The 12661-nt window shown below is 40.0% G+C and overlaps 1 protein-coding gene across 3 annotated transcripts in view; it reads right to left on the bottom strand.

Annotated features, from left to right (window-relative positions):
- Positions 1-12661, bottom strand: part of CDH24 (cadherin 24) — a 117359-nt gene that overhangs the window by 17510 nt on the left and 87188 nt on the right. For all 3 annotated transcript variants that reach the window (XM_040354176.1, XM_040354192.1, XM_040354183.1), the window contains 4 exons: positions 9875-9994; positions 7182-7349; positions 2917-3104; positions 1405-1658 (listed from right to left, as the gene is read on the bottom strand). In XM_040354176.1, the coding sequence (XP_040210110.1) occupies positions 1405-1658; positions 2917-3104; positions 7182-7349; positions 9875-9994 (730 nt within the window). The remainder of the gene's footprint in view (positions 1-1404; positions 1659-2916; positions 3105-7181; positions 7350-9874; positions 9995-12661) is intronic.

Genomic DNA, 12661 nt, shown 5'->3' with positions numbered 1-12661 from the left:
TAGTACCAGGGTTACTTTAATGGTACCTAGGGTTGCCACCTCATCCCTTTAAAAAGGAACACATCTGAATTACACAGATTCTGAGGCTAATTTAATGCAGATAAGGCACCAAGTGAGTTTAATTACCACCTTAATCAGCCACAGAACCTGTGTAATTCAGATGTGTTCCTTTTTAAAGGGATGAGGTGGCAACCCTAATGGTACCTCTACCAGTAGCATATAGATTGCTTCAATTGGCTTTCCTGACGTTCTCTTTTGGCCACTGAAAGCTAAGATAAATTCTTGGCACTTCAGGATACTGGGAGTATGTAACCCACTCCACTTTTTTCTATGTGACAGCAATGGTATGGGGCAATTCATGAGTTTAGCACCCAGCTCTGTATAATGGCAAGGAGAAAGCTCTTGGCCACGTGTAAGCTCAAGGGTGTGACTTGGAGCTCATACGGGATTTCTTGTCTTTGTTTTCAGTAGCCAAATAGAGCTGTGGGTAATAAATAGATAGGTAAGCATGTGCAGCTGGTGGGGCAGCCATTAAAGTGAACCCATGCTTTGTTTGGGCACAGGTTAACTATAAAGGTCTTAAAGTATAGCTAAAGGAACAAATCTTTTTTTATTGTTGGATAAAGTGGAGAGGGATCTGAACACCTGTCAGTTTTTATTGCTGTCTGTGCCCCTGTTAAGGAGAGTCACCTTCTCTGTTTACCAATATTGTTGAAAGTAAAGAAAATCCCAAATTTTGGGTTGCCCCCAGAAAAGTAATAGGGGGGAAATCTTCTAATTGGGACACTAGTTCTGGTGACCTGGGGGTCCCCAAGGAATTCCCGTAATTTGCAGAGATTGCTCTTCACTTCCTCTTTGGCTATGGGACAGGGAGTGAAGGGAAATCTCTGCAATGGAACACAGATGGTGAAAAAAAAACCCTCCCTTGCTTACAAAAGTTTTGCCTATAGTTCTACTTTAAGTTCAATCAGTCAATACATGAACAAAAAACCTTGGTCTGTAGAGGTATGTTGCTTGTTGATCATGGCACTAGGTGATCATTTTTACAACAGGCAAGTATGTTATTTTAATGAATAGACTTATCACTTGCTTTATGGGATCCATGCAAAAGCAACTATTCTAGGGCCATTAATTACAATATTTGATACGTACCCTAAAGAAGTAGACACTATACATTAGTTATTAACCTAAATGGATGCTGGTCAGATTTCAAACTGTATGAACAAGTTTGATACTAAAATTCATTATTTGTACAGTATCATGTGGTCAGTAAGTCATTAGCCTTCATGTATTGCTACAAATGTTGTCCATGAAGCTTACGTGTACGTTTTTTTTCTTAATATATAAAAATGCTTCATATATGCTAATGTAATTTAAACATTGCTGGACATTTATATAATTTACCTTATAGATCTGCTTTGTAAGTCAGGGTCTCTAGCTTCGACCACCCCTACAAGAGTTCCAGGAGGGAGGTTTTCCTGAACATTTAGGATATACGGGTCCTGGGAGAAATATGGTGGCTCGTTCACATCTCCTACTGTTACTCTTACTGTTGTGACATCTTTAAAAGGTCCACGGCGAATATATTGAGGATCAATAACAGTGTTCATCACTTCCACACGGAATGTGAAGGACCGGCGTGACTCAAAATCTAGAGGCTGGAAAAATGAAAGATTAGACAGAAAGGGAAGTTACCGTAGAAAAACTGGATACTCAGGCATGTAGGTTGGACTATGCACAATACACTTTTTTATGGTATCAGTTAGTTCTCAGTCCCTTTAGTGCTGCAGATTAAAACGGTATTAAACCCCAAAATAAAAATGTATTACGTATATTGCAGCTTACCAATCCTTAGATGTGGTGGCTGCACCTCTCTTTTTTTTTTAGTCCCTTTCCCTTTATTTTTACCTGGTGATCCTGCCAGTAAATCTGTTATTTTTCAACTTCCTTTAGCAGACCATTTGTCCAGCAAAAGTAGCATTTAGAAGGTTGAGACAAACCTTTTAACATTAACCGGTGTGCTTCGTTTTTATTCATTTGTTTAAAACCCTTATAACAAAAGGAAAAACAAAATTGTGTCTGTAACTGCCTAAAAGGTGTTAACAGGAGTTTGGGTTTAACTTGTTAGGCAGGCCATACATTATTCAATTTTTTTCCCATAAGCCATGAGTTGAAGTAAAGAAGATTGCTCGATTACCCCATCAACACAGTCAGTGTTGATGGGGGAATTCTACCCACTGAGCTATTATATTCTGACAGTGGGAGGTTTCCTAGCCATCAAAATACAACGATCACTGCCAGCCAGTATAACCTCTGGCAGTAATCGAACTAAAAAAATCCAACAGGCTGGTTGTACTGAAGTCGATCGATCGACTCAACCAGCCTGACCATAGACTGCCAGTTCCTGCTGAACCAGCCAAATTTTGATCCATCTATGGCAAGATTTAGTCAAGTCCATCTGGTGCATCTAACATTATCCTCCCCCTAAAATTATCATAATACTGTCCCTGTGGACAGTATTATGATAATTTTAGGGAGAGGATAATGTGTGTCTTTGTTGCTCCTCTATCCAGAATGGAGACACCCTAATCTAGGAAGTGTGTTACTGGCCTGGATCACTAGTTGAAAATAAAGGGAAAAAATATAAGAAAATACAAATGCAGCCACCACATTTATTGATCAGTAAGCTGCAATATAAAACATATTTTTAGGTTTAACACGACTTTAAGGTGAGTTTGAACTACCACCATTTGTTTAAGAGGCCAGATAAGCTCAGGCTGGAAGGTGGGAACATTTGTGTTTTCTCTCTGCTTAAAGTGAACATTAAAAAAAATTTAAATAAAATCCTACATCCTGATTTATCCAACTGGACATATTATTAAAAAAAGAAATGCACCCATGGGGTGTCAGTCTTACCTTTTGTACTCTAAGAATGCCATCTTGACCCACAGCATCTACCATTACAGTGAAGGTGTCTCCAGCATCACCATCCAAAATACTATATGACATTTCTGCATTTTCACCAATGTCTGGGTCATATGCTCTCAGTCGGCCAATCAGAGAGCCAGGAACAGTGTTCTCTAACACAGTGAACTGGTACAGGCCTGTGAAAAAAATAGATTGAATCCTTTGATGCCCCAGTCCTTAATTTGATGATTATTGCTCCTAATGCTTATTTAATTATCTGGTAACCCAGTATATTTTAAAGCATTTCAAAGATGTAACTAAGTAAACTATCCAAAATCCAAAATTATCAAATCTAGGACCTCTATAAAGGTAGAATTCAGCATATTTAGGACGTTTTTGACACAGTTCTTAAAATGTAACGTCATGCTAGACTAGGTAGGGAAGTCGGCTGAAGCATTTATAGTCTAAGTTTCACTTTTTATAATAAATAGAAGCATTTTCTAATGTCTTTTATGCCCAAGCCATGCCAGTATGCTTATCTCCCACTTACTTAGTCCATGGCAGCTGTGAATCTTCATCCCTCTGTTCAAATTTTTAAAAACTTCACTCTGAGCCCATCACTTCCTGTATCATCATGTGACCATCCCGGAAACTTCATATTACATCATGCACTGTCTTACTGCATCACAGAATGATTTTATTTCCACCCACTTTCCTACTTTTTCCTTTAAGGTGGCCATACAATTTGTACAACCTGCTTTAAATCTACTATTTGCTATGTAGTGCAAAGGCTTGCCTGATTTGATACAAATTGAATAGATTGTTCAGGTGGGTCCTCCTATTCTATAGCTTTGGTAAATCTAAAGGATATTGTACAAAGATTGTACAATCAGATTGCATAGTGCATGGCCAGCTTTATACAAGTACATGGGAGAGAGTGGGCGGAGACACTCAGCTGTCATAGGCCCGGATTCACAAAGCACTTGCGCCGACGTATCTCCAGATACGCCGCGTAAGTGCAAATATGCGCCGGACCCACAACCTAAGATACGCCTAAAAACAGGCTTCATCCCACCGACAAAACTTGCCTACGCCGGCGTAGAGTGGGCACATATTTACGCTGGATGCATTTGGCGCTCCCATTGATTTCCTATTCAAATATGCAAATGAGGGAGATACGGCGATTCACGAACGTACGTGCGCCCGGCACAGTGTGCGTAAAGTCATACGTCCGGCGTAAAGTTATGCCCATAAAGGAGGTGTAACTCAGCAGCAGACATGCAAAGGTCTGCACCAGGGAACACAAGCCGACGTATTTTACGTAGTTTACGTTGGACGTGAATATGACTAGGCGTAGGTTACGTTCACGCCGTAGGCAGTGATCCGGCGTATCTTAGGTAGTTGTCCTGATGTGATTGTGAGCATGCGCACTGGGATGCGTCCCCGGGACGGCGCATGTGCTGTTCATTATACGTATCTGTCTGGCGCTCGGCCCATCATTTGCATGGGGTCACGCCTCATTTCCATGGCTCTCGCCCACTTCCACCTACGCCGGCTTACGCCTAGGAAACCCAGCACAGTTTTGGGAGGAAGTGCTTTGTGAATTCCATGCTTGCCTCTCTGCGCTGCATCGGAGTAGCGTATATTATTTGCGCTACGGCGGCGTATTGTGCGCCCGCTCTCTGTGAATCCGGGCCATAGTCACCATTCACACGGCTCACATTTTTTGGCACGTTCTTCCTGCGACATGCATAGAGCTGCCCTACATGCAGCGAAATAGCTCAAGGAACACTCTGGCTTGTTGTAGTTTGCGTGGTTTTTACTGAGCATTTTGCCACGTTTGTTGCTTGTTTTATACTTGCCAAAATGCGTGTTTGATTTAGCATTAGGGGTGCCATTGACAATTAATGGAAATCTATACAATCTGATTGTACAGTTTCTGTACAAGCCCCTTTAGATTTATCAAGACTATATATTAGGAGGACACACCTATCTATCCAATCACTCTGTATCCAACCAGGCAGTCTCTTGAACTACATAGTTAATGGTGGATCTAAAGGAGATTGTGCAATCATTTTGTATAGTGTATGGTGAGCTTTACAGACTTCCAGGGACACACTTCTCCTGTTTTCAATACTACAGCTCTGCTCCACATCAGCTGTTATGTGATTGCTCAGCTCCTGCACAATCTGACAAATGAACGATCTATGCAAAATGAAAGTAAGGTACAAAATAATTGATCAACAGAGGAAAACACTGGGTATGTATTGAGGGAGATTGATGCTCACTGACAATGTCTGCATGTAATTGCAGAGGAGGGTGGGAACAATCTCCTAGAGAGGGAGGACTTATGCAGGGTGTGTGTTAGTGGAGTCAGCTGCTGAACTACTTCCTTCTAACAGTTTTCACGTTCCAAAGGACTAATACCAGGAACTAATGGAGGAGCTTTCTATAGGAGATACTGAAGGCTGAGGTGATTCCTGCTTTAGAATATAGAGAAAGCTTTTTCTTTTCTGCAGCAGAGGTACATTTATGGTATATTGGTACATAGAGAAGCTGGAGTTTATAAAAAACTTATAGCTGGATTCAGGTAGGGGCACGCATCTTTGCGGCGGCGTATTTACACTACGCCGCCGTAAGTCAGAGAGGCAAGTACTGTATTCACAAAGTACTTGCCTCCTAAGTTACAGCGGCATAGCGTGAATAGGCCGGCGTAAGCGCGCCTAATTCAAATGAGGATGTGGGGAGCGTGTTTTATGCATATTAACTGTGACCCGACGTGATTGACGTTTTTTACAAACGGCGCATGCACCGTCCGTGTACATATCCCAGTGTGCATTGCGGCAAAGTACGCCGCAAGGACGTATTGGTTTCGACGTGGACGTAAATTACGTCCAGTCCTATTCACGGACGACTTACGCAAACAACGTAAAATTTTCAAATTTCGACGCGGGAACGGCGGCCATACTTAACATTGGCTACGCCACCTAGGGGGCATCTTTATCTTTAGGCGGCGTATCTCTTACGGAAAAGGCGTATCTTTACTGCGAAGGGCGCACGTACGTTCGTGAATAGGCGTATCTAGTTATTTACATATGTTACGCCGAACTCAATGGAAGCGCCAGCCTAAATATTGCACCCTAAGATACGACGGCGCAGGCTGTCGTATCTTAGATAGGTTTAAGTGTATCTCAGTTTGAGAATACACTTAAACTTAGGACGGTGCAGATTCCAAGTTAGGTCGGCGTATCTACTGATACGCCGGCCTAACTCTCTCTGAATACACCTATTAGCCTGTAAGATACAGTATGTCAACCCACATTAGTATGTGGCTGAATTTATTCAAGACCTCCAGTGGCAGACATATTTGTGCTGACTGTGCAGCTGCACAAGAGATTTTGGGGCCCATTTATAATAGATGTGAAACAGATGGGTGTTGAGAGCCCCCCCCCCCCACACACTGTCAAATAGACTTGGAAATAGCTCTCATTGAAGTATTTTTTACTTGATCACTAGATAAATTGAAAGGTCACAAAACTGGACTATCACATTAGATTTCTGATGAGTACCACTAAAGACCATGTTATAAATTGAGACCACCTTACTTATTGGGAACCAAATGCGGGATATGCATGCATTGAAGATTACTTTCTTGGCCTATTAAGAGAGGGCCTTCTGGGACTAGGCAGTAATCAACAAATAGCAAGATTTACATTTGTCAGAATTTCCAGATGGCCAGTCCAAGCCCACAGGCTTATTATTTCTTAATTGTATAATTTAAACCTGTTTATGTATATGTATAAATAAAATAGAATTAGGAGAAAATTCCCAGGCTGGTTTGCTATAGCAAGGTTTTACGGGTTGGAATTTACAACAGAAAGCACAAACACAGCAGCTAAGCTTAAGATAAAGTGCTTTAATTCCTTTTATTGGCATAATCAGAGCTACTTCAGCCACTGGCTAAGTCACACTAGTCAGGGTGTAAGCAAGGAAAACACTGCCTATAAGGTTTTGATATTACATATAAGTTCCACAATTGGAACTTAAAGTAAAAACATTTTTTTGAAGCAAGCTTTATGTGCTGTCACAACCCTATGTACTGTATATGGTTTGAGCTGCCATGCTTCTATTGCTGACAAGGGAAGATATCAGATTGTCAGTAAGGGTAACAATCCTACTAATCTTGTCTGCTAATGTTCCATAAAGTTATACATTCATAATTCACATAATGTGAACTAAAAATACATGATGACATAAAAGTTCAGTACACTTACTTTGAGGAAATTTGGGTGGATTGTCATTTACATCTGTTAAGGTGACTGTAACTGTGGTGGAGCCTGAGAGACCTCCTACATGGCCTCCCATATCCTTAGCCTGGATGACAACGAGGAATTCATCTTGGGTCTCACGGTCCATATTTGGGATAGCAGTGCGGATCACACCTGGAGAAACAGTTATGTTTTAACAGATATTACTATGTCTAAAAAACTAACAGCCAAAGCCCTTTTTAAAGACTTTAGAAGAGTAAATACTTTTGCCAAGTTTTTATTGCATTACATGACCTTTCTGGGGAGATTTCACCGTACTTCCTTTGCCTGTGACAATAAGACAAGAAATCAGGGGAACAGTTGTCACCAACCCAGGAAGACACAGACAGTAACAATAACTACTAAATAACCCTTCCCGACAGAAAGCGATAGGTTTGCACACTGCAGTAAAATCAACACAGTGCTTATTTCTCTTCCCCGTCTTTCCAAAATAAAAAATAAAAAGTTTTGCCTGGAGTTGAGCTTTATGGTAAAAAAGAAAAGACAAAAGCAATAACATACCATACAGAGCAGGTATATTTCTTAAAAAAAAAAACATTGGGCAGATTTGTGTATGTGCGTATATATATATATATATATATATATATATATATATTTATATATATATATATATATATATATATATATATATATATATATATATATATATATATATATATATATATATATATATATATATATATAATTTTCTTTTTTTTTACATGAAAACATATATTAACATATAGTAAACATATAAGATTGCATTAGACAATATTTCAACAATAATTTCAACCAACATTCACCCTATATTAACCAGTTAGTTTATCAAGTATTTATTGATTCCATCCATTTATCACAGTGGTTTTTGACAACAGTTTTCAAATACGATTCACCCATTGGCAATATTATCAAACAAGATTCACCCATTTGAAAATGTAATCAAACAAGATTCACCCAACATCGGTTTTTCAATAGGAAATTACTTTACGGTACTATTCATCCTGTTTATTATTCAGTGAATGTAACTTCCTTCTGAATTTCACCAAACATTCACCTATTTTTTACCTTATTCACCCTGTTCCTGGATTGGAAGTAGATAATGTATCTTTAAAAATGCTTTGTGTTTCTAAAAATACAGCATCTCCCCGCTCCTAGAATGAATGAGCCACCTATGACAGGCATGTTGGTCTTGTATCCTCATATTAAGGGAGCTAATACTCCCCTGATATGCTGGTATCAGCCCTTCAACATTTGGGGGGTGCTTCTTGGGGGTCCAGGAGGTGGTATTCGCAAACAGAAGGCCAATGCTTCACCTGTCTGCTATCCCCATGGAGGGGGGGGGGGGGCAAGTAGATGGTCAGCATTAAACTGGTTTTAGGGGTCCCTTGGATCTCTAACCAATCCACTAGTGTTTGCATGTTAGTGAAAATTGTAAAAAATAAATAAAAAAAAGACACCACACACAAATAAACTTATATTATTCCCCTTTTAAAACATAAAACTTTAGCTATGCCCCTGAGCACATAATATCGTGCCTAGCATGGGTATCAGCATAGGAGAGGGGCTGAATGCTTGCAGCTCTCTTGCTATGGCAATATTAACCTACATGCATTTTTTTCAAAATGTTTATTTCTTTTAAATATTACATTAACCCTCCTAGTGGTAAAGCACTACACAGCCTTCACCATTTCAGCACCAAGGAAAGCATGCAGGCAAATTAATGAAAGAACATTCCTATTAACAAGATTCATCCAAAGATTCATTCCTTCAAAGACCTGTGCATAAGTGAAAAATAACTGCTACAGTACTACCAATATTCATCCTAGCAAGATTTGATCTAACACAATTTTCCCAGTGAATACATAATACAAAGGACTAATCCTAAAGGAAATGCTTGGTGAATCCTATCAGATCTAATTTTATAATTAATAAGCTTGTACCAGAATATAATTCAGTTGTGCGTAGAATTCAGTATTTAAACAAATTAACACTAAAATGCATACAGAATAGTGCATTTTTTTAATTATTATTATTACGCTACTTAAGCATTGTAAACCCAGTACAATTGTTATAAAAGAGTACCAAATAAGGACAATAATTGTTCTGAGAAAGCCATTAAATTTAAGAAATACTTAAACACCATGAAAGTTAAGAGTAATACGCCTGGCAAGAATAATAAATCAGGCATATGGTAATTATTTTATACCAGTGTATCTGGGGTATCACACCACCTCCCCCTCACTTTCAGAAATGTATTTGAACATCTTATGTTTTTAAATTTCATCTCCTCATTAGGCAGTATGCTATTAATTAGACTTTTCCATAGCTTAAGAGAACTGGATATCAGATTAATATGATGTAATACTATGGACTTCCTCGCTATGAACGTTTCCCTTTTTAAGTGTACCCTGGTGTGATGTTGCCAAGTTTGCAAAGACAAAAGCAAGAGCAGGCTTGGAAACCTGAATACCACTCTTGAATTTATAAGCTAATAAATGGATACCAGCTTCTAATAATCTGAATATTTCTGAAAAATATAGTAAAGCATTTTCCATCTGAAAAATGCTTTACTGGTGGACATACACTTTTTAAAGAAAGAATAAATACCTCTGAAATATTAATTATATATTAGTCACACAAGCGCATTCACTGAAAGGTACCTGTTTGTGGATCCACAGAGAAGTATGGCTGCCCTTCCAGCACAGTGTACACAAGTCTGGCACTGTTGCCATATGTTGGGTCATCAGCATCGCTGGCTGTCACTTGGATCACAGAGGTCCCTGTGAGATTCAGTTTGATTAATTTTTATCAGCAAGCTTCACTTACATAAACATGCATCTAGTAGTATCCAAATATCAGTACGCCATTTCCTATTATACAGTACAATTATGGCCACAAATATTGGCACCCCTGCATTTCTGTCAGATAATGCACCACTTTACCCATAAAATTGTTGCAATTATGCCCAAAATGACTGGACAAAATTATTAACACCCTCAATTTAATATTTGGTAGCACACCCCTTGGAAAAAATAACTGAAATCAATCGCTTCGCTTAAGAAGGTGGACGAGATCAGCTACATGGAGGATCTAGTCCTCTCTGGCCAACAAAGGCAGGAAGCATATACCAAAACCTGGCAGATCTGGAATATGTTTAAATATTCGGAAGAGGGACAGTCCCTAAGAGAGCAGGACTGACCTCTGCCTTGAGACATGAGAAACATTAATAATTTATCGACCCTCAGAAACCCACTATGTAACTAACGCCCGTGAAGGGCGCTTTGGGACACCCTTGCCTGCGCAGCACCCCCCCCCTCTCTCCTCCCTTCTCTTCCCTCTACTTCTCCCCATCTCTCCCCCTTCACCCCCACTAAGCCTCCACCCCATTCCCTTGCAGAAAACTCGGAAAATGGAGGAGGAGGCTGGTCCTCCCGGGCCCTTAATCTTGATCCACATCCACATATAGATGGTTACGCCCACTAAAAGGGAAAAAAAAAAAACAGAGATGACCTGTCGGGACTGCCCAGAGTAGAATACGGGGGAATAGTTATGGCTCCCAGGCTTTTAGGCTCCTGTTGCCATCCTTGGAAGGCAGGGACCCTACAGAGACCAGTTACTGATAAGAGCCGAGTGAAACGCCTTACCGTTACGTTGTCTTACTGTCTCCCTATGTTCATGTATTGATATTGATGACTCTGTTGGACTGTATGTATATGTTGTGGTCCAGCTCGGACCGGCCCCTCCACTTATTTACAAATAAAAAAAATTGAAAAAAAGAAATCAATCGCTTCCTGTAACCATCAGTGAGTTTCTTACATAGCTCTACTGGAATTTTGGACCACTGTTTTGTCAACTGCTCCAGGTCTCTCAGATTGGGAGGGTTTCTTTTCCCAACTGTTGTTCTGAGATCTCTCCACAGGTGCTCTATTGCATTTAGATCTGGACTCATTGCTGGCCAGTTCAGTACTCTCCAGCGCTTTGTCTTAAAGTGGATGTAAACCCAAAAATATATATATATTTTTTTGGCTGGTACAATGTATAGTATAGGATTTCAGATCATCTGTGCCCAGTCTTGCCATAAAGAGTTAATCCAGACAAACAAAGAAAACCCTGTCAATTTTTCTTCCCTGTTGTGAATGACAGGTGATTTACATATCTCATGCAGGAGCCTGAGACAGACATTAGGTTTTAATTCCCGCTCCCACTCCTTTCTTCTGCAGCTCTCCCAGGATTGGCTGTTCCACACCTCAGCATGATTGGGCATGCTGAAGTCATGTGGTTACTGTTCTGGGATTTGACTGGATGTTAGTGATCATAGCAGAATTTAGTGTAAGAAATACACAGGAGAAAATGCATGCTGACAAGCGGAGTGGAGAGGAGGGCGGGGAGTCTACTGACATCACGACTCCACACACCGAGCTCCAGGCAACAGACCCACCCACAGAATATGTAGTTTTTCACATCTCATAACAGACAGAGGGGAGACATTTGACAGGTAAGGATACATGCAGAAGGCATGTATATCCTTATAGATAACCACAATGGCAGTAGTTTCGAAAGAATGACAGTGGGTTTACATCCACTTTAAACCATTTCTGGGTTCTTTTTGACATGTGCTTTGGGGCTGTAGGACTCATGACCTCTGACAGAGCCCCATACTTTCGGACACTGGGCCCTACATTGCACCAAGAATTCTCTGGTAGTCTTCAGATTTCATATTGCCATGCACACAGTTAAGACATCCAGTGCCTAAAGCAGCAAAGCATCCCCAAAACATCAGTGAACCTCTACCATGTTTGACTGTAGGGACTGCATTCTTTTCTTTAAAGGCTTTTAAAGGTCTCATTTCAAAAAAGCTGTAATTTTGTTTTGTAGATCCACAGCACATTCAAAAGTTTTGGCAAACTCCAATCTGGCTTTTTGATGTTTCTGTGTTAGCAGTGAGGTCCTCCTGGTTTCCCCGACCACAGTGTTCCTTTTGATTCTGATGGCGTCGTATACACAGTTATACACAGTTGTACCCTGTGCTTGAAGGTCAGCTTGAAGTTGTCTGGAAGTTGATCGAAGTTCTTTATTCACCATTCGAACAATTCTTTGTTGCAACCTTTGATAAATGTTTCTCTTTTGTCCATGTCCAGGGAGATTAGTTACAGTGCAACAGGCTGTAAACTTCATGACAATGTTGCGCACAATGGACACAGGAACATTAAGATCTCTGAAGATGGACTTGTAACCTTGAGATTGTCCATGCTTTTCCACAATTTTTGTTCTCAAATCCTTAGACAATTATTTGCTGCTCAAATTTTCACCATTTTAACTGGATGTCGGTGTGATTTCTATATTGTCAGCACCTGTTAATTGATACAGTTGAGTTTAATTACAAATTACAGGTGCATCACAAACTTGGAATTCAGTTTTTTCTTCAAATTTCTGTCTATTTTTGGAGT

The sequence above is a fragment of the Rana temporaria genome, chromosome 1 (genome assembly GCF_905171775.1).
Source record: "Rana temporaria chromosome 1, aRanTem1.1, whole genome shotgun sequence".
Taxonomy (NCBI): Eukaryota; Metazoa; Chordata; class Amphibia; order Anura; family Ranidae; genus Rana; species Rana temporaria.
Note: the sequence above shows the minus strand (reverse complement) of the source record. Positions and strands in the feature narration are given on the sequence as shown.